General features: G+C 42.1%; 1 protein-coding gene across 2 annotated transcripts in view; it reads left to right on the top strand.

Annotated features, from left to right (window-relative positions):
• The window catches only part of OSBPL3 (oxysterol binding protein like 3), a gene marked incomplete in the record, with an annotated part of 261,328 nt that overhangs the window by 226,215 nt on the left and 15,632 nt on the right, over positions 1 to 19,481 (top strand). For both annotated transcript variants that reach the window (XM_077491306.1, XM_077491305.1), the window contains 2 exon segments: positions 7,902 to 7,965; positions 14,364 to 14,442. In XM_077491306.1, coding sequence (XP_077347432.1) covers positions 7,902 to 7,965; positions 14,364 to 14,442 — 143 coding nt within the window.

The raw sequence follows: 19,481 nt of genomic DNA, 5'->3' as shown, positions 1-19,481 counted from the left end.
TATTTTACATTAGCTCACTATAGTCATAACTACGTATGATAAAATTTGCAAAACTACTCGGAGCAGTTTAGCTTAGTCTGGCACAGGGCAGCTCTGAGCTTTAAATCCTATTACCTTTCATATTTGACTCCATAGCAACATCATACTGAAAAAAGAGGAGATGGAGATTCTCCAAAAAGCCTTTTTGGCTTCATAGCTATGCTTTCGAGTGGATCTGAGAACAGCTAATCAACAGGGAACTGAGGGGAGAAGACCCATGACACACATGCTATCCCTGAGAATGTTGTCTCTGAGAAAGTTTGGTCCCCTGGAAATTAATTAAAGTCCAATTAATATTAATATAACTTGTTTAAAATATTCCAGGTGGATTGAAACAAAATGTGCTCAATGTTTTATTGTTAATTTTCTTCCAAAGTAAATTGGAACCTTTTCTCTCTGTGGGGAAGCGGTGGTTTCATTGCAGAGGTCCAATGCCCCCTGCTAAATCAAACCTATAGCCCAGCAATTAGCAAAGCTCATGCTCCCTGCTGATTGCAGAGCTCTGGCTCTGACTCAGTAGGAGTGTGTCAGACAGATCAGTGCTTCCACACAGTGAGCAAGGGTTCTGATGTGTAGCATGCTGGTAGGAAACTGGCTTTACTACCGAGACAGTGGCTGATTTAAAAAAAAAAAAAAAAGCTGTGTGCTTTTTGTTTTTAGACACTTGAAAAGTTATAACTGATTTAAACTGAAAGTTTAATTGGGCTTCAAACATGGAACATTTGGTTGTATAGTTCTTTGCTCCTCCAAGATGGAATTCTGCATGGCACACCTAAAGAGAATCGCTTATGCAAAAATGTAAATATGCAGGCTTAAATGAAACTGTCCAGTTTCATATGTCTGACCTCATAGGCTGAATTCTCAGAAGCTGGGTGAAAGTATATTGCCAATCAGTTGACAAGGTAACCAGCTGTCAGACTTCAGGTGATCTTTCTTTCTCATACATCACGGGACACAGAGTCTCAGTAATTACTGATGGGTTATAGGGTATCACTAGGTGATTGGACACTGGCACACCCTAGACAGGAAGTTCAACCCCCTATATAACCCCTCACCTTACTGGGAGTACCTCTGTTTTTTCGCCAGTGTCTTAGGTGTTGGTCACGAGTAAAGATGTGCTGTGTTGAGCTCCACTGGAATATCCTCACTGGGGCTAGGCATGTAACCGGATCCATTCAAGGTGTCTTTTCCAGGTCAAATTGGATGGTACCTTAAGAGTTTTTCTAATTCTAGTAGGTTTCTCCTTTAAGTAAATGTATGCTATGCCTAAAGTCGCCACCCGGGGTTGCCAAGAGCACATACCTTTTCATGCCTGATCTGTCAACTCGGTGTCCATGCTGTACGCTTCTCCAAGCCATGCTCCAGGTATGATGAGGGAAGGGGGTTTTTTTCCTGCAGGGATTCTCCCCCCACGGCTTAGGTCAAGGCACAGGGAAGCAGTAGTATACCGCCCGCCATCCGCCACCGCCATTACAGCAGCTTCCCATCCACCGACCCTCCTCTCTCCTCCGCCCCAGCCTCCCATCCATGCTGGTGCCAAGGATTGGAGCCTTGGCTCGCGCGGGAAAGCAGTCTTTTTTTTTTTTAAAGAGGGGGGGGGCGTAAGGAGCAGGTGGAGGAGGGGGGCAGAGCATCAACGTCACGTCAGCGTGGTTAGACGCTCACATCGCTGGCTACACGGGCTATAAAGTGCACTCTTTTTCAGGTGCACACAGCTTATGGAGGGACACAGAGCAGATTGGCGCATGTGAGTGTGGGACCCAGGCATTCCCTGCCAGCAATTTACTCAAGCACCAGACTGGGTCTTGGCAGCAGTGGCAGTTGCTGAACTACAGTGCTCAGCAGTCAGTGCATTGTTGTGGTACCTCTACCTTTGTTGCTTGGCGCTATCTGCAGAAGAGGTACAAATACCCCAAAGAGTAGGGGCTTAAAGAGATCACCCTCAGGCTCTGAGGACCCCCCCATCTGCAGCATCTTCCCCTCCTGAAGGACCTAGGGAAGCTGGCCAGGGTGAGCCGTCGGGGTCAGGGGCTGCAATTGCTTCTGGTACTTTAGCCCCTGTATACATTACGCAGGAGGTTTTCTCCTCAACCATAAATGGATTAGAGGAAAGATTAGTGACCTTAATCGCATCTTCACTCAGTGGAAGAAAATGCACTAGGTCCCCCTCCTCCACCCGGGACCCTCAAACAGTGGAACTCTGGGGAAAAAGGAGAGGTATCCCCCTCAGAGGACCGGGATGAGACTGATGATTCCTTTTCTGAGGAATCAAGTGGAGAAGGGCCCTCTTCAGCTTCTCGGGATGAGAAAGTCTTAGTGCAAATTCTCACTGGATTGGTCCACTCCACATTTAAGTTGCCCGTAAAAGAACCCTCCTCTTGTTTGGGTTCACTGAAGCCTCCTCAAACTACACATGCCTTTCCTGTTCATAGTTTACTGGTAAAGCTTATTTATTCTGAGTGGGATCACCTAGATAAACATTTTTTCCTTCCTAAAAAGTTTTCAACACTTTATCCTATGGGGGAAAAATTTACTAAGATGTGGGTTATACCGGCGATTGACGCCGCCATATCCTCTGTAAATAAAAGTCTGGCTTGTCCTGTTGACAACGCTCAGATGCTGAAGGATCCAACTAATAAGAAATTGCAATTCCTGTTAAAAATGTTTTCTCCTTGGCAGGTTCAGTGGCTCAACCTGCAGTGGCAGCAATCGGAGTTTGTCAGTACTTGAAAGACCATGTTAAATAGGTGCTAAAAGTTTTGCCAACCTACCAGCGGCTTTGTGCTTTGCAGTTGATGCAATCAGAGATTCTATCCTCCAGACCTCTCACCTTACGCTTGGGTTGGTGCATATGCATAGAATCTTATGTTTGAAAAATTGGTCAGCCAAATCACCATGTAAGAAGCTTCTGGCTGGATTTCCCTTTCGGGGTACTAGGCTGTCCGGGGAGGATTTGGATAATTATATTCAAAAGATCTCTAGTAGGAAAAGCACCCTCTTACCAGTTAAAAAGAGTAATAAGCGTCACTCTTTTAAAACATGCTCTGTCCCCAGTGCCAGGAGCATCAGATTTAGTTCAAGAACTAAATCTCAGAGACAACCCCAGGGATAAAAGAAGTCCTGGGGGAGGAAGTCTACAAGACAAAACGCTAAAGCCTCTTTATGAAGGAGCGCCCCCGCTCGCTCGGGTGGGGGGAAGACTACTACAGTTCTCAAGGCTTTGGCAGGAGGATTTTCAGGACAGATCGGTGGTCTTCACAATAGCTCTAGGTTACAAACTGGAGTTCCGAGAATTCCCCTTTCCTTGTTTCCTCAGATCAAATGTTCCCAGAGACCCCGAGAAAAATATGTCTCTCTTTCTAGCGTTGGAGCGACTATCGTCGCAAAAAGTTATCTGGGTAGTTCCCACGCAAGAGCAGGGATTGGGGTTTTATTCAAACCTAATGGAGATGTCAGACCCATTCTAGATCTCAAGGATCTAAACCGATTACTAAAAATACGGTCCTTTCCCATGGAATCGATCCAATCATTCGTCTCCATCCTACAAGGAGGAGAACCTATGGCGTCAATAGACATCAAGGATGCGTACCTGCATGTACCTATTTTCCCTGCTCATCAAAAGTACCTGCATTTCGAAGTAGAAAAACGCTACTTTCAGTTTTGTAGCTCTGCCTTTCGGACAAGCTACTGCACCTCGGGTGTTTACAAAAATCTTGCCCCTCCTCTGGCCAGATTAAGGGCCCAAGGTATAACAGTAATAGCATACCTAGACGACCTTCTCTTGATAGACCGGTCGGTAGCCCGCTTGGACCAAAACTTGGTCACCACAATAAACTACCTGGAATACCTAAGTTGGATCCTCAACTTAGAGAAGTCTTCTTTAAAACCAGTAAGAAGACTAGCGTATTTGGGTCTGGTCATAGATACAGCCCAGAAGAGGGTATTTTTACCCCAAGTAAAGATCAGAGCCATAAAAGAACTGATTCAAGTAGTCAGGGCAAACAAGGGTCCTTCTATTCGCCTTTGTATGAGGCTGCTGGGGAAGATGGTGGCTTAATTCGAAGCAGTTCCCTACGCTCAGTTTCATTCGAGACTGCTGCAAAACAGTATCTGGTCTGCCTGGAACAAGAAGGTTCAGGCATTAGATTTTCCGATGTGTCTGTCTCCTACAGTGCGTCAGAGCCTCAGTTGGTGGTTGATAGCCGAAAATCTGCAAAAGGGAAAATCCTTTTTACCAGTTACCTGGAGAGTGGTAACAACAGATGCGAGTCTTTCGGGTTGGGGGGCAGTCCTGGAACATTCGACTGTCCAAGGGAGATGGTCCAAAACCGAGAGGACTTTACCCATCAACATCCAGACCCTAAAGGCCTGTACACTCAGATTACAGGGTTGCCCTGTCAGGATCCAGTCCGACAATGCCACAGCAGTGGCTTATATCAATCACCAAGGAGGCACCAGGAGTCATGCATCTCAGGGAGAAGTAAACCAGATCTTAATCTGGGCAGAAAAGCATGTGCAGTGCATATTGGCAATTTTCGTTCCGGGGGTGGAGAACTGGCAGGTGAACTACTTGAGTCACCTGCAGTTAGTCCCATGGGAATGGTCTCTTCACCCCGACGTCTTCTTGGCCATATGCCAGCAATGGGGGTGTTCCGGATGTAGATCTCTTTGTGTCCAGGTTCAACAACAAGATCGACAACTTTGTGTCAATAACAAGGGATCCTCTTGCATGCAGGACAGATGCGTTGGTAACTCTGTGGCATCAGTTCTCACTGATTTATGCATTCCCTCCTATTCTGCCACGACTTCTTCGTAGGATCAGGCAGGAAAAGAAGTCGGTGTTTCCGGTGGCCCAGAAGAGCTTGGTATGCAGAAATAGTAAGGATGGCAGTAGGTTCCCTGTGGACCCTACCGTCACGTCCAGACCTGTTATCCCAAGGTTTAGTGTTCCATCCTGCCTTACAAACGCTAAATTTGACGGTTTGGCTATTGAAACCCTCATTCCAAAGAGTCGTGGGCTTTCGGGCCCTGTGATTTCTACCTTGATTAATGCAAGGAAACCAGCTTCCAGAATGATTTATCATAGAGTCTGGAAAGCTTATAGCTCCTGGTGTGAATCCAGGGGTTGGCATCCCAGAAAATATTAGTAGAATCCTTGACTTTCTGCAAATGGGGTTAGAAATTAAGCTGGCCTTGAGTACTGTATTGAGTATTGTTTCAGCGTCCGCTTGCTTCGCATTCTTTGGTCTGAAGCTTTATACGGGGGTAACGCACCTTAATCCTCTAGTTAAGGTGCCTCTAAACCCCTGGGACCTGAATTTAGTCCTTTCAGCTTTACAGAAGCAGTCTTTTGAACCGATACATCAAATTCCCTTAGTTCTGTTGACAAGGAAATACATTTTTCTGGTGCCCATTTCTTCTGCCAGAAGAGTCTTAGAATTAGCGGCCCTTTCTTTGTAAAGAGCCATATCTTCCTTTTTTCCGAATCCCTGTTCTACAGAAGAAACGTCACTACATTCTTTGGATGTAGTTAGAGCAGTCAAAGCCTATCTGGAAGCGACTGCTCAAGTTCGCAAAACTGATGTTTTGTTTGCATTACCAGAAGGTCCTAATAGAGGACAGGCAGCATCGAAATCTACCATTGCTAAGTGGATTCGACAAGTAGTAATTCAAGCTTATGGTTTGAAGCAAAGTTCCACCTTTTCAGATCAAGGCGCACTCCACTAGGGCTATTAGTGCTTCATGGGCAGTGAATCACCAGGCCTCCATGGCTCAAATCTGCAAGGCCGCAACCTGGTTAGCAGTCCATACATTCACCAAATTTTATCAGGTGGATGTGAGAAGGCATGAGGATATCGCCTTTGGGCGCAGTGTGCTGCAAGCATCGGTACAAGGTCGTCATGTCTGATTACACCCTACTTTGTTTGGTTCCCCTCCCCTCAGATGGCATTGCTCTAGGACAGGGATTTGCAATTAGTGGACTTACAATTAGTGGCTGTTGCAAAATTACAAGTCCCATCATGCCTCTGGCTCTGGGTGTCATGCTTGTGGCTGTCAGAGGCTTGCTATGCCTCATGGGACTTGTAGTTCTGCAACAGCTGGAGGTCCGCTAATTGCATATCCCTGCTCTATGACATCCCATCAGTAATTACTGAGACTCTGTGTCCCATGATGTACGAGAAAGAAAATAGGATTTTTATAACGGCTTACCTGTAAAATCCTTTTTCTTTTGAGGTACATCACGGGACATAAAGGTCCCTCCTCTCTTCTAATACACTTATATTGCTTTGCTATAAAACTGAGGTACTCCCAGTAAGGGGAGGGGTTATATAGGGAGTTGAACTTCCTGTTTAGGGTGTGCCAGTGTCCAATCACCTAGTGATACCCTTTAACCCATCAAGAATTACTGAGACTCTGTGTCCCGTGATGTACCTCAAATGAAAATGATTTTACAGGTAAGCTGTTATAAAAATCCTATTTTTCCCCTCTAGCTACAAAGCAAATACGGGTATTTTATATTTATATATATATATATTTCATATATTTAAAAATATATGAAACGATATTCAGTTTTTCACATAAACCTAATTCTGACTAATTATTTTGGTGTGGCCAGTTAGTATATTGTTATACAATCACACTTTGTCACTCACAATTTAACCACTCACAGCTTTAAATATGGAGCCCTTTAAGAACCACCAAATCTGGGGGATGCGTGCTAAGGTCAAATGGTAAAAATAGACATCTGGACTGTCACCAAACCTGACTGAAACTGATAGGAATGTGTGATGGTCATTTACAGTGGTGGCTGGTGCTCAATTTTCTTGGGGGGGTGGGCGGTCAACCAACCAACGCTTCCTTGTATTTTATGGTGTGCTTCCAACCCATCTAATCAGTGTAGTGATGGTCCTACAAAAAAGACTTTTTTTACCATCTACGATCGATCCGCCCATGTGAAAGGGGCCTTAAAACATGTAGGTAAAACATTTTCAGATATAGCTTTAGGATAAAACGTATTTTTATGATAAAACTTTATCTCAGAGTGGTTGAACTATAGTTTTATATGTTATTGCACTGAAACAGTTACTTGCATAATGCTTCTGCTGTAGTTTTTAAAAGCTTCACTGAGCAAGCACAACATGGATCTTACTATGGGTAGACTGCAGAGCATCACACATTGTATCAGCTGGCAAGACAAATGGTGTCATTAATGGTGTGTGTCATGCTAAGGGTTAACCACGAGTTGCATGGGCATAGTGGCATATTCACTTTTTAGTGCTCGTAACATATGTGCCAAACTGGTTTGGAATCTGGGTGATTATATATCCTTTTGTTTCAGAAAGGTACCTACAGTATTTGTGGTGGTGGCTATACAGTACTGATTAAGTGTTTTTTTCAGCTTTTTTGTTTTTTAATGGGCATATTAATTGATATAATCATGGCATAAACAATATACAGTTTTTTTTTATTTAGGGTTGAGAAAAAAATTATCAGTCCCAGGTGCCAAATAGTTTAGGTATGCCACTGGGGGAATGTAACTGGCTTAGACTCCTCCATGTTTCTACACCAAGAGATATTTGCCATGAATTCAATTGCTTTTATTTTAAATAAGGGATTCAAAGCACAGAAGCTTAATGCTCTAATGCGCAGCACAATTTTCTTTGCACAATATCTTGGTACTGCCACTGTAGAACAATTTATTAGATAGAAGAACAACACCAACTGTGCCGCTCATACTGTACTAACTGTAATGGCATCTTAAATTTTGTCTTTTAATGAATGAAAAGTGACTTCATTCCTTTAGTGTTTATGGTTCAAGATTAAAAATACTGTATTATAAACTATGTTTGCTTTCTTTACAGGTTAGCCACCACCCACCCATATCTGCTAGCCATGCTGAGTCTGACAAATTCATGTTATACCAAGGTAAATACATAAATACCTATAATAGACGATCATTAGCATAGACAGTAATGAACAGATCTAATTCTTGGTGCAATAACCCACAGTAGTCAACCAGATTTCATATAGTAATGATGTGACTTTAGCCGAGTGGATTCTGATACGATACTAGGGGTTCCTACACATAATAAACAGAATTATTTTTTTCTAATGAGGCTGATTTACAGGTGACCAAATTATAAAGTTCCAGCTACATCTTTAGGCCTCTTTCACACCGACGTCCCGTTCAGGCCCGCCTGTCAGTTTTTTAGGCGGACCTGAACGGGTGCTCCATAGAGCTCTATGGAGCGTCGGATGTCAGCGGTGACATGTCCGCTGACATCCGACCCGCTCCGATCCGAAAAAGTGTAACGGAGGAAAAAGCTATTTTTCCATCCGTCTGCGGATCGGATCGGGTGACGACGGGCACTGCGGTCCGTCGTCATCCGATCTCCCATAGGGGAGAGCGGCGCTGTGACAGGTCCGTCCCTGCGCAGTGTGCAGAGACGGAACTGTCATCTCCCTGCTCAGCGGAGATCGGCGGAGTGATCCCCGCTGAGCAAACGGACATCCACGGGGCGGATCAGAACTGATCCGCCCCGTGTGAAAGGACCCTTAGGGCAGTGGGGGGAACTGGATTTCATATACTCATTTCATCAGGATTTTAATTTTGTTCATGGTGAAAGATAGTTAAGAAAATATATCTGCAGACTTTGAATTAGTTCTACAATCCCCACCTGGAAAACTGCCATGTTAAAATTCCATTCTTCTTCTATGTTGTTACTTATATCTTAATACCCAAGTACTGTAGCAATCTCACTGACTCCATAGGTAACTCTCTAATAGATATAGGCACATACAGTGCCTTGAATAATTATTCATACCACTTGAATTTTTCCACATTTTGTCATGTTACAAACCAAAAACGTAAATGTATTTTTTGGGGATTTTATGTGATAGACCAACACAAAGTGGCACATAATTGTGAAGTGGAAGGAAAATAATAAATGGTTTTCACATATTTTTTTTTTACAAATAAATATTTGAAAAGTGTGGCATGCATTATTTGTATTCAGCTCTCTTCTGATACCCCTAGCTAAAATCTAGTGCAACCAACTGCCTTCAGAAGTCACCTAATTAGTAAATAGAGTCCACCTGTGTGTAATTTAATCTCAGTATAAATACAGCTTTTCTGTGAAGCCCTCAGAGGTTTGTTAGAGGTGTGGTAAATTTCAAGGGGTATAGAGCTGCACGATTCTGGATAAAATGAGAATCACAATTTTTTAGAACTAAAATAAGAATAAAAAGAATAGAATAAAGATCATAATTCTCTCACGATTCCAAAGAACTTTTTTATTTTAAAGATTTACAACCCCTGAACATTAGGTTATCAAACAAGATGGCAAAAAAATAAGTCAAAATACTTTTTGCTGTAAAGAAATGTAATGAAAAATAATGTAATGTGTAAACAAATAAAAAATTACCAATAGGTTACATTAGGGTTTTTAGTTTTTTTGTCTATTTTAACATTCGCCGATACCAATTACCGATACCTATCACAACGTTTTTGTTTGCACTTCAGCTGTCAGAAATCAAACAAAAAAAATTAATATTTCAAAATTTTGCACTTTATTGTGAAAACGTGTAAATATATGTTAACCACTTGCCGACCACCTGCCGCAGATGTACTGCTGCAAGGTGGCTCGGCTATGCAAATCGCTGCTCTGATACGGCAATTCATGCGCTAGCTTTCGTGGGAGAGATCTGATTGGCCTGCGGGGGAGCCGATCAGCGGGTCCGGGCTTCGGTAGATTCAGAACGGTGATCTGCCAAAGTAAACAAGGCAGATCTCCGTTCTAACAGGGGATGACACTGAGACCTGTCTTCCTGCTAAGCTGGAAGATGAATCTTTGTGTTTTTCCAGTCCCCCATACAGTTGGAAAACAAAAACGGGGAACACATTTAACCCCTTGATCACCCCTGATGTTAACCCCCTTCCCTGCCAGTGTCATTAATACAATGTCAGTGCATATTTTTAGCACTGATCACTGTAATTATGTCACTGGTTCACAAAAAAGTGTCAAAAATGTCAGTCAGGTGTCTGATCTCTACAAGTTTTTGCCTGAAGGAGGCGGCGACGTGGAAACGCATTGCAGCCCGCTCCTGTCCTGATTTGATCTTTTGCTAGTTCTATGAGAGCTGGAGTCGCTGGCGGTTCTATACTTCCATACGGCGGTCTGAGCTTATTCTCACAGCGGTCTTCTCATCCCTCGTGATGGCTGACTGCTTGATTGGTGATACACATCCACCCTGTATGCAGCTTTAACCAGGAGGGGACTTCAGACCTAAGTTGTTTTGACAGAGGAAGAACAAGCTCAGTAAGCCTTTGAAGGTTTACCATATCACAAAGTGACTCCTGGCAATCACTGGAAGATTGATTCCTGCAGGGAAAATCAAATGGATGATTTAATGAGTGTTCTGATCCCCCAATGTCCAACCAGTAGTCAGGGGGGTGGGGAGGTTTTCCACCTATATTGCTTAACTTTACAAGGCAAAAGTGAGGTCACTGGAACAATCTGTTTCCTTAACAATTCTTTGGTTGACCCATCTAGACGGGTGGCGGGCAGCAGCTCTGTGTCCTCTCCTCCATCATAGCGGCTTCCAGCATATGGCTACTACTCTCCTCCTAGGCATCCAATAGGATAGCCTGTCCTTTCAGCCAATCGGGTGATGGGTCTCAATTCTCTGTCAAGTCTCTCTCAAATCCCTGATTGGCCGGGAGGAGGATCAGTGTCACAATAGCAAATATTCGTTCGCTGTTGTAATGCACCTGGGTATGCTCCTTCGCATTCTCTGCGCACCAAGCCCACCCTATTTTGAAGCCTATTAGAGCCTCGGGCTTCAGGTGCTTCAAAAAAATACTCCCACCATTGTAATTCAGGCAAGGGGCCAGACGCATGGATGGGGGGGGGGGGGGGCGGCGCCCATGCACACTTAATGGATGGCCACCCCTGATTGCTTATGTTTAAATTGCTTTTTGATGTGTATTCTTTGACTTTGCACACTGTTATGAAGGATTGTATAACACAATGCAGCATTTTTTTTCCATGTACTGTAGCTAAATGAAGTATGAAAAAAAGAGTATGCAACAAAAAAAAAGTGAGGTCGCTGACCTAACTATGCAGTGTGTCAGGGTTGTATTGAATCACAAGAGTAGCTGCAGAAAATCACAAATATTATAGCAATTAAATCTCTTCACATTTCACATCTTTGTGTTTCAATCCCACAGTTTGCTCTTTGGCTAGAACCTAACTTTTAAGATATTTCCACTCCAGAGAGCAAGCAAAGGAAACCTGAAAACATGTCCACACATGATGAATTGTAATCATGAATTATAATGATGTCTCATGTTTGACTGCAATTACCGGTAGCTTTTAGTGGGTCAGGTGTCATCCTGGGATGCAGGATGTTTCCGAATAGCATAAACTCCCTACTGTGTGGAGCTGATGGCTGCTAATGGAATTTAATGAAGAAATTATGTTTGTAAATGCGATTTTGAATATACATTAGAAGTTGGTTATAATAAGAAGCAACTACTAGGAATGCATTATCTCTACTTCATTAGAGAAATGAAATGATTTTAGACCTATTGATATGCTGAAATGTTAGCCATAACCATAATCCCAATAATGCATTATCTACAGCTGTTTAAAAAGGATTTTTAATCATAAAGGGAAAGTGTTCAATTCCTGGTAAATAAAGGGACATTCCACCATTCGTGTTATTGGAGGCCAGGCTTTAAAGTGTGTCTAAAAACTTTTTTTGTATAGTAATTGGATTGAGTGGTGTGGGGTTAGAACTTCTGTAAAAAAAAAATTATTGATATGTGTAACACTGTTATGAAGATTCATCCTCTCTATTTGTCTTGGTGACCATTGTCATGGGGACTGAAATTGAGGGAGAATCCAAAATTTTGAGCTGGACAGGAATAGAGGATACGTATTACAAAAAGAAAAAAAACTGGCAAAGGTTTTAACCATTTTTTACTCCCTCCAAAATTAAGAAAATAAGGGCTTTAGATATGTTACGTTCAACCCTTGGTTCTAATCTCCAAGCTTCTTATTTTTGTAACCGCCTCATTAGGATAAAGTGCGCATTGATGCAACTCATGGAGCATGTCATAATTTCCTCCACAGTGTTCAGGGACAGGGTGCAGTAATAAGCCAGCATTGTGCACATGCAACATAAAACAAGGCATTCCCTTACCCTTGTGGCCTCCTCATGTTGTTTAAGCTTTGGTTCTTTATTGGTTCTGATGATCCAATGACTTATCTACAATGACAAAGTAGGCCTTGTTCCTACAGAGAAGTGAAAGATAATATTACTAGCCCCTTAACATGATGCATCTTGCAACAGAAAAGGCCATACCCAAGCAATGCCAAAAAGGTGTTCAGTCGAGTAGGCTGGACATTTATGACAGCAGTGATGCAATATCTAGAAATGGGGATCAACTTCTTGAAACTGATAGAAGAAATGTATTCAAAACCCTATAGCCATGGTGAGAATTAATGACCCCATCTCTGACAGCTTGGACTTACATGACATCTGGCACAGCTGCCCACTATACCCCATCATTACCCTGTTATGTAATATATGGTCTAATCTTGACAATAAAGGCCTTCAACACTGAACACAAGGTAGCAGATTATGCAAAAGAACTGCTGTTTTTCCTCACACAACCCATAACCACACTAATCTTCTCAATGAATTCAGAACATACGATGCTCTGTCAAATTTTAAGATACATCTTCAAAAATCTGTGGCTCTTAATATCAATGTTCTGCAATGAATTCTTGCAAGTATTGTGAGTCACTTCCCATTTAATTGGCCCAACACCGTATTGAATATTTGGGCATCTTTTTGACTTTTTATATATAAAAAAAAAATGATATATATTTGCTCACCTAGCTGGATGCAGCATTGGTCCGATGCTGCATTTATCTCCTGCAGCCCTAAGGCAGAAAACTGAGTAATCAAACACCGCTGATCGCTCAGTTCTCGGCCTTCAGGCTGTAAAGAGTTTATGACCTTCAGTCACCAGCTCTCTGCTCTGCCCCTCCAGCGTTCACTGCAGCTCTGGCCTGTGGAGGGGACAGGAACGGCTGGGTCAGGCGCTCAGCCACCTGCCAATCCAGGCATCTGGGTGGATGACGACAATATTGTCAAGATATTTCCAGACCCTAGACTGGCCCTGTGACCTCAGCTTTAGCCCCTGTCGAACAAAAATGGTCACAGGAGTGCAGAAAGAACTGCATTCCTATGTTCCAAACTTTCCTCCTTTTAAAGACGTCTCTTCAGTTAATTTCTCTTTTTTTCTTAACAAAAATTAAACAGGACCTGTGGATGCCAGAGAAATGTTTGTAGTTCATCCTTAAGATGAATGCCCTTCCTAGATTTTTATATTTCCTCTACCCCATCCAATAGGGATTCTGAAAACATTCCATAAACAAATTTGTAGAGAGTTTTCTACCTTCTCATAGGCTCAAAACGCACACCGATTGAATTAAACTCTACTGACTCAACCGAAACAGAGAGGGGGACCAGGTTGCCTGGACCCTCTCAAATATCACAAGGCGGTGTATATGGCTGGGATCTTGGAGACATGTGCAAACATAGAACATACAATCTGTGGATTCGACTAGAATACCCGTCCATTAATATCCCTTTCAGTGGCATCCCCTCTCAAAAGCGTATGAGGAGCACATTCATATTTTTAATGACCATTATCCTTCTTGAACAGATCTTAGCCTCTGCAGGCTGTTCTTCTGCAGTATCTAATATCCTGCCAACATTTTATTTCAATAAGTGTTAAAAGTTTCTTCTGTTTTACAAAACATATTAAAATCAGCATATTGCAGAAATAATGAACAGAATCTACATGGATCAAACGTGTAACAAAAATACAGGTTTAGGTAGGAGACAAAAATAAACACCCTAAGAAAAGTGGGCACAGATACCAGTAGTATACCTAAATTGTGTGAGTGGTAATGTCATCTCACAAGATCTGGTTCTGGCCTGCCAAAATGTTATTTCCCTCTTCTGCTTTCCTATTATTTTTTTGTCTTTCTTCAGTGTGTCGCTTGGTGTTCTTCTTTAAATAATATTGTACGCTGTATGTAACAAAAAAACAAGAAACATTTACATTTACAACTAGGAAGCAGTTAAAACTAGAAATCGCTGGAGTGCTTAACACTTGAGATGTAATATTCTCCACAATTGCTCCCTCTAGTGACAATATGTAGCAGTTTCCTGTGTGATAAAGACAATGGGAATCTTACACTTTTTGGAGTTGGGTAAACTAAGCACTCCAATTTATTTTTCAGATATCCGGTGGAAAAATAAATTTTGGGGGAAATCCATGGAAATAGTCCCAGTTGGTACAACACACTTGATTTTACCTGGGTAAGACAGTGTTTCATTGCGTCATTTTGTAATTTATAGCACATACATGTTTAGAATTTTTCAGAAATTATGTGTAAAAGCCATCCATGTGCCTGTTAAGTAAGCATTGCTTACACAGAAAGCTTTTCGCTTACAGTGGAAAGATAATTATTTGATCCCTTGCAGATTTCAGAGTAGGACTAAGAGAAAGTGCTGTGGTCAGATGAGACTAAAATTTAGCTCTTTGGCATTAACTTGACTCGCTGTGTTTGGAGGAAGAAAAATTCTGACTATGACCCTTAGAACACCATCCCCACTGTCGAACACGGAGGTGGAAACATTATGCTTTGGGGCTGTTTCTCTGCTAAAGGTACAGGCTGACTTTGCTGCATTGAGGGTCCAATGGACGGGGCAATATATTGTAAAATCTTGGATAAGAACCTTCTTCTCTCAGCCAGAACACTGAAGATGGGTGGTGGATGGGTCTTTCAGCATGACAATAAACCAAATCATACCACCAAGGCAACAAAGGAGTGGCTCAAGAAGAAGCACATTGATGTCATGAGTGGCCTAGCCAGTCTACAGACCTTAATCCTATATGTATGGAAGGAGCTGAAACTTCAAGTTGCCAAGTGACAGCCAAGAAACCTTAAGGATTTAGATCTCTCTTTAAGATCTGTAAAGAGTGGACCAAAATCCCTTCTGGTAACCAACGACAACGAAACCTATTACCTCTGTGCTTGCCAACAAGGGTTTCTCCACTAAGCACAAAGCCATGTTTTGCCTGGGGATCAAATACTTATTTTACTCACTGGACTGTATTTTTTTCTGGAATTTTGGTTCGATATTCTGTCTCTATCATTTAAAATACACCTATGATTAAAATTATTATATCATTTCTTTGTAAGTGGGCAAACTTACAAAATCTGCAGGGGATCAAATATTTTTTTTTTCCCACTGTACATCACCAAATAAGTATAATTAATTTAAAGGAGAAGTTCACCTTTTATAGCATGTTACATGTTACACCCGTATTCAGGGTGTAACTTGTACCATGTTACTGCGCAGGTGCCCACTGATCTTCTCCCTGCACCTGCACACCCTGGCACAATTTAAATAAGACACTGCCATGTGGGGTTCTGCCCTGCTGGCCACGCTGTTCATTCACAGAGTTGGATGGGAGACTACAAGTACTAACAGCCTTTGCGGCTGTCGGCTTGTAGTTCTTAATGAACTACTAGGTAGTTCATTGATGCTTCCTGTCAAAGTGTAACTACCTATAGTTACGTGCAGAAAGCTACACATGGGTACAATGCTTTACAGGCCGACAATAAAAAAATAATAAATGCGCATGCTTTTACCTGCAAAAAAAATGTGAATTTATTTTTTAAAGGTCAACTTATCCTTTAAAGGTTTAGCATGGAATTGGTGGCCAGTTATTCTTCTAGAGAATCTAGAACCTCTGTGTTGCAGTACAGATATGTTTTAAAGTACAAACCATTTATCTGACTTGCATGCAGCAGTTTCAGGCGTGTTAACCCTCGTTAATACAAGATCTGTAAAACATTGGAAGGGATAGGGGCTTGGAAAGCAATAGGTTGGAGGTAAGTGTATATGACTACCTTTAGGTTTGAGAAAGCAGATACACACTACACCATTGCATGTTCTTGTACCATCTTGTCTTTTCTTTGGTACAGCTCCTGTACGAGTCTACAAAGTTTTGGGAAGATTTTAAAGTATATCTAAACCCAATAATACAATTGTAATACATTGCAGTGTACTGTCGATGTGATGGCTGCTTAGTCTTTCTTTTTTTCAGGCTAAGCTCAAGTTTCTTTGTAACCACCTGTGCAGAAAGCTGATAACATTGTTTAAGATTTCTGTTATCTTCTGTGAACTACAAAACACTCCACCCCCATGTAATGTTGCTAAAAAGAGGGAGATTTTCTAGTAGTCCAAATCAGAAGAGCAGTCTAAGGTTATGCTGCCTCCCTTCCATAGATATAGGACATAAAGTGTAATACTGGCAGAATCACCAGGCGAAAGCAAAGGGAAAAAAGCCTGAAAAAGAATGTAGGTCTGGTAAGATGCAGTATATTTAAAGTTGTAGTAAAGGCTAACGCTAACTATTCCTAAAAACGTTTCCTCTTCTCTCCTCCTACCTATCCTGCATACCCTGTATGAAAAAAAGTTCTGTTTACTTATCTTTTTTTTTAAAACTGTTCCAGCCACATGATCCCACAGCTCTGTCTCCCTTGTGTAAGGGAGCAATCGAAAATGGCTGTGAATTCCTGGAGCTGTGACGTCACTCATGGTGCTCCCTCCTCTCCCCTGCAGCAGCCACTAACTGACACAGGGGGGAGGTAAAGCTGCAGGATCGCCGGACCAGATTAAAAAAGGGGAAGTACACAGATCTTTTTATATATATATATATATATATATATATATATATATATATATATATATTATACATGTTAGCGGTGGGCTCCTGAAGAGAACGCGCTATGTGTTTTTCAAAAGTTAACTTTACCCAAACTACAGTTTTGTTTGGGTCTATTTGCCTAAATTTGACTTCTGTGTCAGTCTGACTGGGCTGTGAGATGTTCAGCCTGGCCACAGGGGGGTGCTGTCTCTGGTGGCAGGCATGGAACTATGGTCTGGTTGGGCATTTAATTTACTCACTCTCAGAGTCAGGTCAGTGGGAGTGGCCCTCTGGCTGTGCCCTCTGGGAGAGGGTATTTAAGATGCGGACGTCACGTGGTTCGGGTCCAGTATGCTGTGCTGATTACATGGCCCTGGTCCTCCTGACCAGCCCCCGGGAAGGCTATGGTCTGGGGTGCGGATCCACCCGACTTTAATGCCTCGGGCTGGCTAGCCCAAGGGAACTAAGGAAGGATTCCAAGGTGGATGGGTGCTGTCTCCAGTTCGGGAGAGACCCATTGAACTTCGAGCATTCAAGGGGAGGACTCGTTAGAAAAACACCACGTACGGGTTGGTTTTCTTAACAAGAGCCTGGAAGGGCTGAAGTAGAGAATCCGGTCTTGTGGATATCACCAAGTAGGCTGAAAGATCCAGGTATCCTACAAGTGTTCTACAGCTTAGTTTCCCTACGTGTTCTGCAACAACGTCGGTGATAAAGACTTTGTTCCTGAGTAAATACCTGGTTGGCTGCTAGGCCTTGTGAGAGAGGGACTGTCCAATCTGATGCCGCGTACACACGATCAAATTGTAAGTCCGCCGGACCACAGTATGCCAGACAATTCGATCGTGCGTGGGCTCCAGCGGACTTTACGATAAAGTCCGGTGGACTTAGAAAGTAATTTTGACTCAAAATTTGTCTGGACTTGGCTTTCAGCAGACAATCCATTCGTCAGTGTGCTAGTCCGGCGGACTAAGAATGACGCATGCTATGAAGCAAGTACGAGAAGGAAGCTATTGGCTACTGGCTATTGAACTTCCTTTTTCTAGTCCCGTCGTACGTGCTGTACGTCATCGCGTTAGAAATCGCCGGACTTTCGGAGTGTCCGTGTGGCCAAGTCCGTTCGTTATAAAGTCCGGCGGATTGTTTGCCGGACCAAGCCAGCCGGACAATTCGATCGTGTGTACGCGGCATGAGTGTTCATCCAGCTGCGAATGGCTATTCTCTGGATGCAGTCAAAGTAAGCAAGTTCTTTAATGTTTTTGGACTTTGAAATTGAGAGTACCTGAACTTTCCTTTCCAACCCTCTGATCCCAAGTTGAAAGACTGTTCAATGGTTTGAGTTTTTGCAAATAAAATCCATTCAAGTGGATCTATTGACAGTCATCTACCACGGGACATCCCCTAGACATGAAACAAGGAGAACGAAAGGTAACTGGTAAGCCCAAAAATAACCAGCAGCTCCTTTGGGGTTAGTGCTACATACAGGTTATGCAGGATAAGTAGAATGGGGGGGGGCATTTTTGAAGACTAATAAGGCTTATCTTTCACTTTAACTTTTGTTTTTGAACTTGGATGCATTGAAGGAATACAACCTTTATTATCTATTAACCTCCTCTAAATTCAAGTTATTGTTTAACTTTTGGCACATATGCACTCATGTAATAATGGGATTATGAACATATTTAGGTGAATTGGGAGAGGAGGAAGAAAAAAGTGGCATTGACTGACCTTGCAGGCACCATTGATGGGGGGGAATACCAGTGGTCAAAATAGGTTTTCTAACCTGTTGATTAGAACAATAAAGGAAGTCTGTGCCGATCGAAAAAAACTTGATTTTTGTAGCTGCCATTCAGGATTGATCTATAAATCCACCAAACATCAGCTGTAAATATAATGCATACTTCCGCAGTATTAAATTACCAGTGGACAAATTGTGCAAAAATAATACAAGTCCAGGTTACGCTAACTTATCTAGTGAAGTCCAAGTTTAAAACCCATGTGCTTCAACAGCATGCAGCAGTGATCTTCATGTGCAAGTCCATCACTGATATTGGTGTTATACTTGGAATTCACTAGACAAATTAGAGTAACCTGTAATTCTATTAGTTATGCACAATTTGTTTATGTTAATATTATGGAAGTGGCATTGTAAAACCCCAATTCCATAAAAGTTTGGGACTCTGTTTTCTTTGCAACGTGTTGCTGTCATCAATTTCAAAATTACCTTCTTCTTTGTTTTTAAAATTATACATTTCCCTAGTTTAATCATTTGATATGTTTTATATTGTGAATAAAATATGGGTTTATGATATTGGCAAATCATTGCATTCTGTTTTAATATAGATTTTACACAGCGTCCCAACTTTTTGGGAATTTGGGTTGTATTTACTGCTAATGTGTTGATTCCTCACCTGATAGTCAGCAAGGTTATCCAGAAGAGGAAGGTGACAGCAAAATGTTGTCCAAAGTCTACAGGCAACTTATTAACTGCTTTGATATAAGATCTCAGCTTGCCACGATGAAACCAATGAATATGCTTCTTTAATGTGCCTTTGCATTTTGGCAAAGGTTCTGCGGGAAATAATAAAAAAAAAAAATAATATTTCTTTGGACGTGAAGGTGGTAACAATCTCATATA

This window comes from Lithobates pipiens, unplaced genomic scaffold (assembly GCF_037356315.1).
Source record: "Lithobates pipiens isolate NorthernLeopardFrog02 unplaced genomic scaffold, aLitPip1_a1.2 Scaffold_19, whole genome shotgun sequence".
In the NCBI taxonomy this organism is placed as follows: domain Eukaryota; kingdom Metazoa; phylum Chordata; class Amphibia; order Anura; family Ranidae; genus Lithobates; species Lithobates pipiens.
This window is presented reverse-complemented; position numbering and strand designations above follow the sequence as displayed.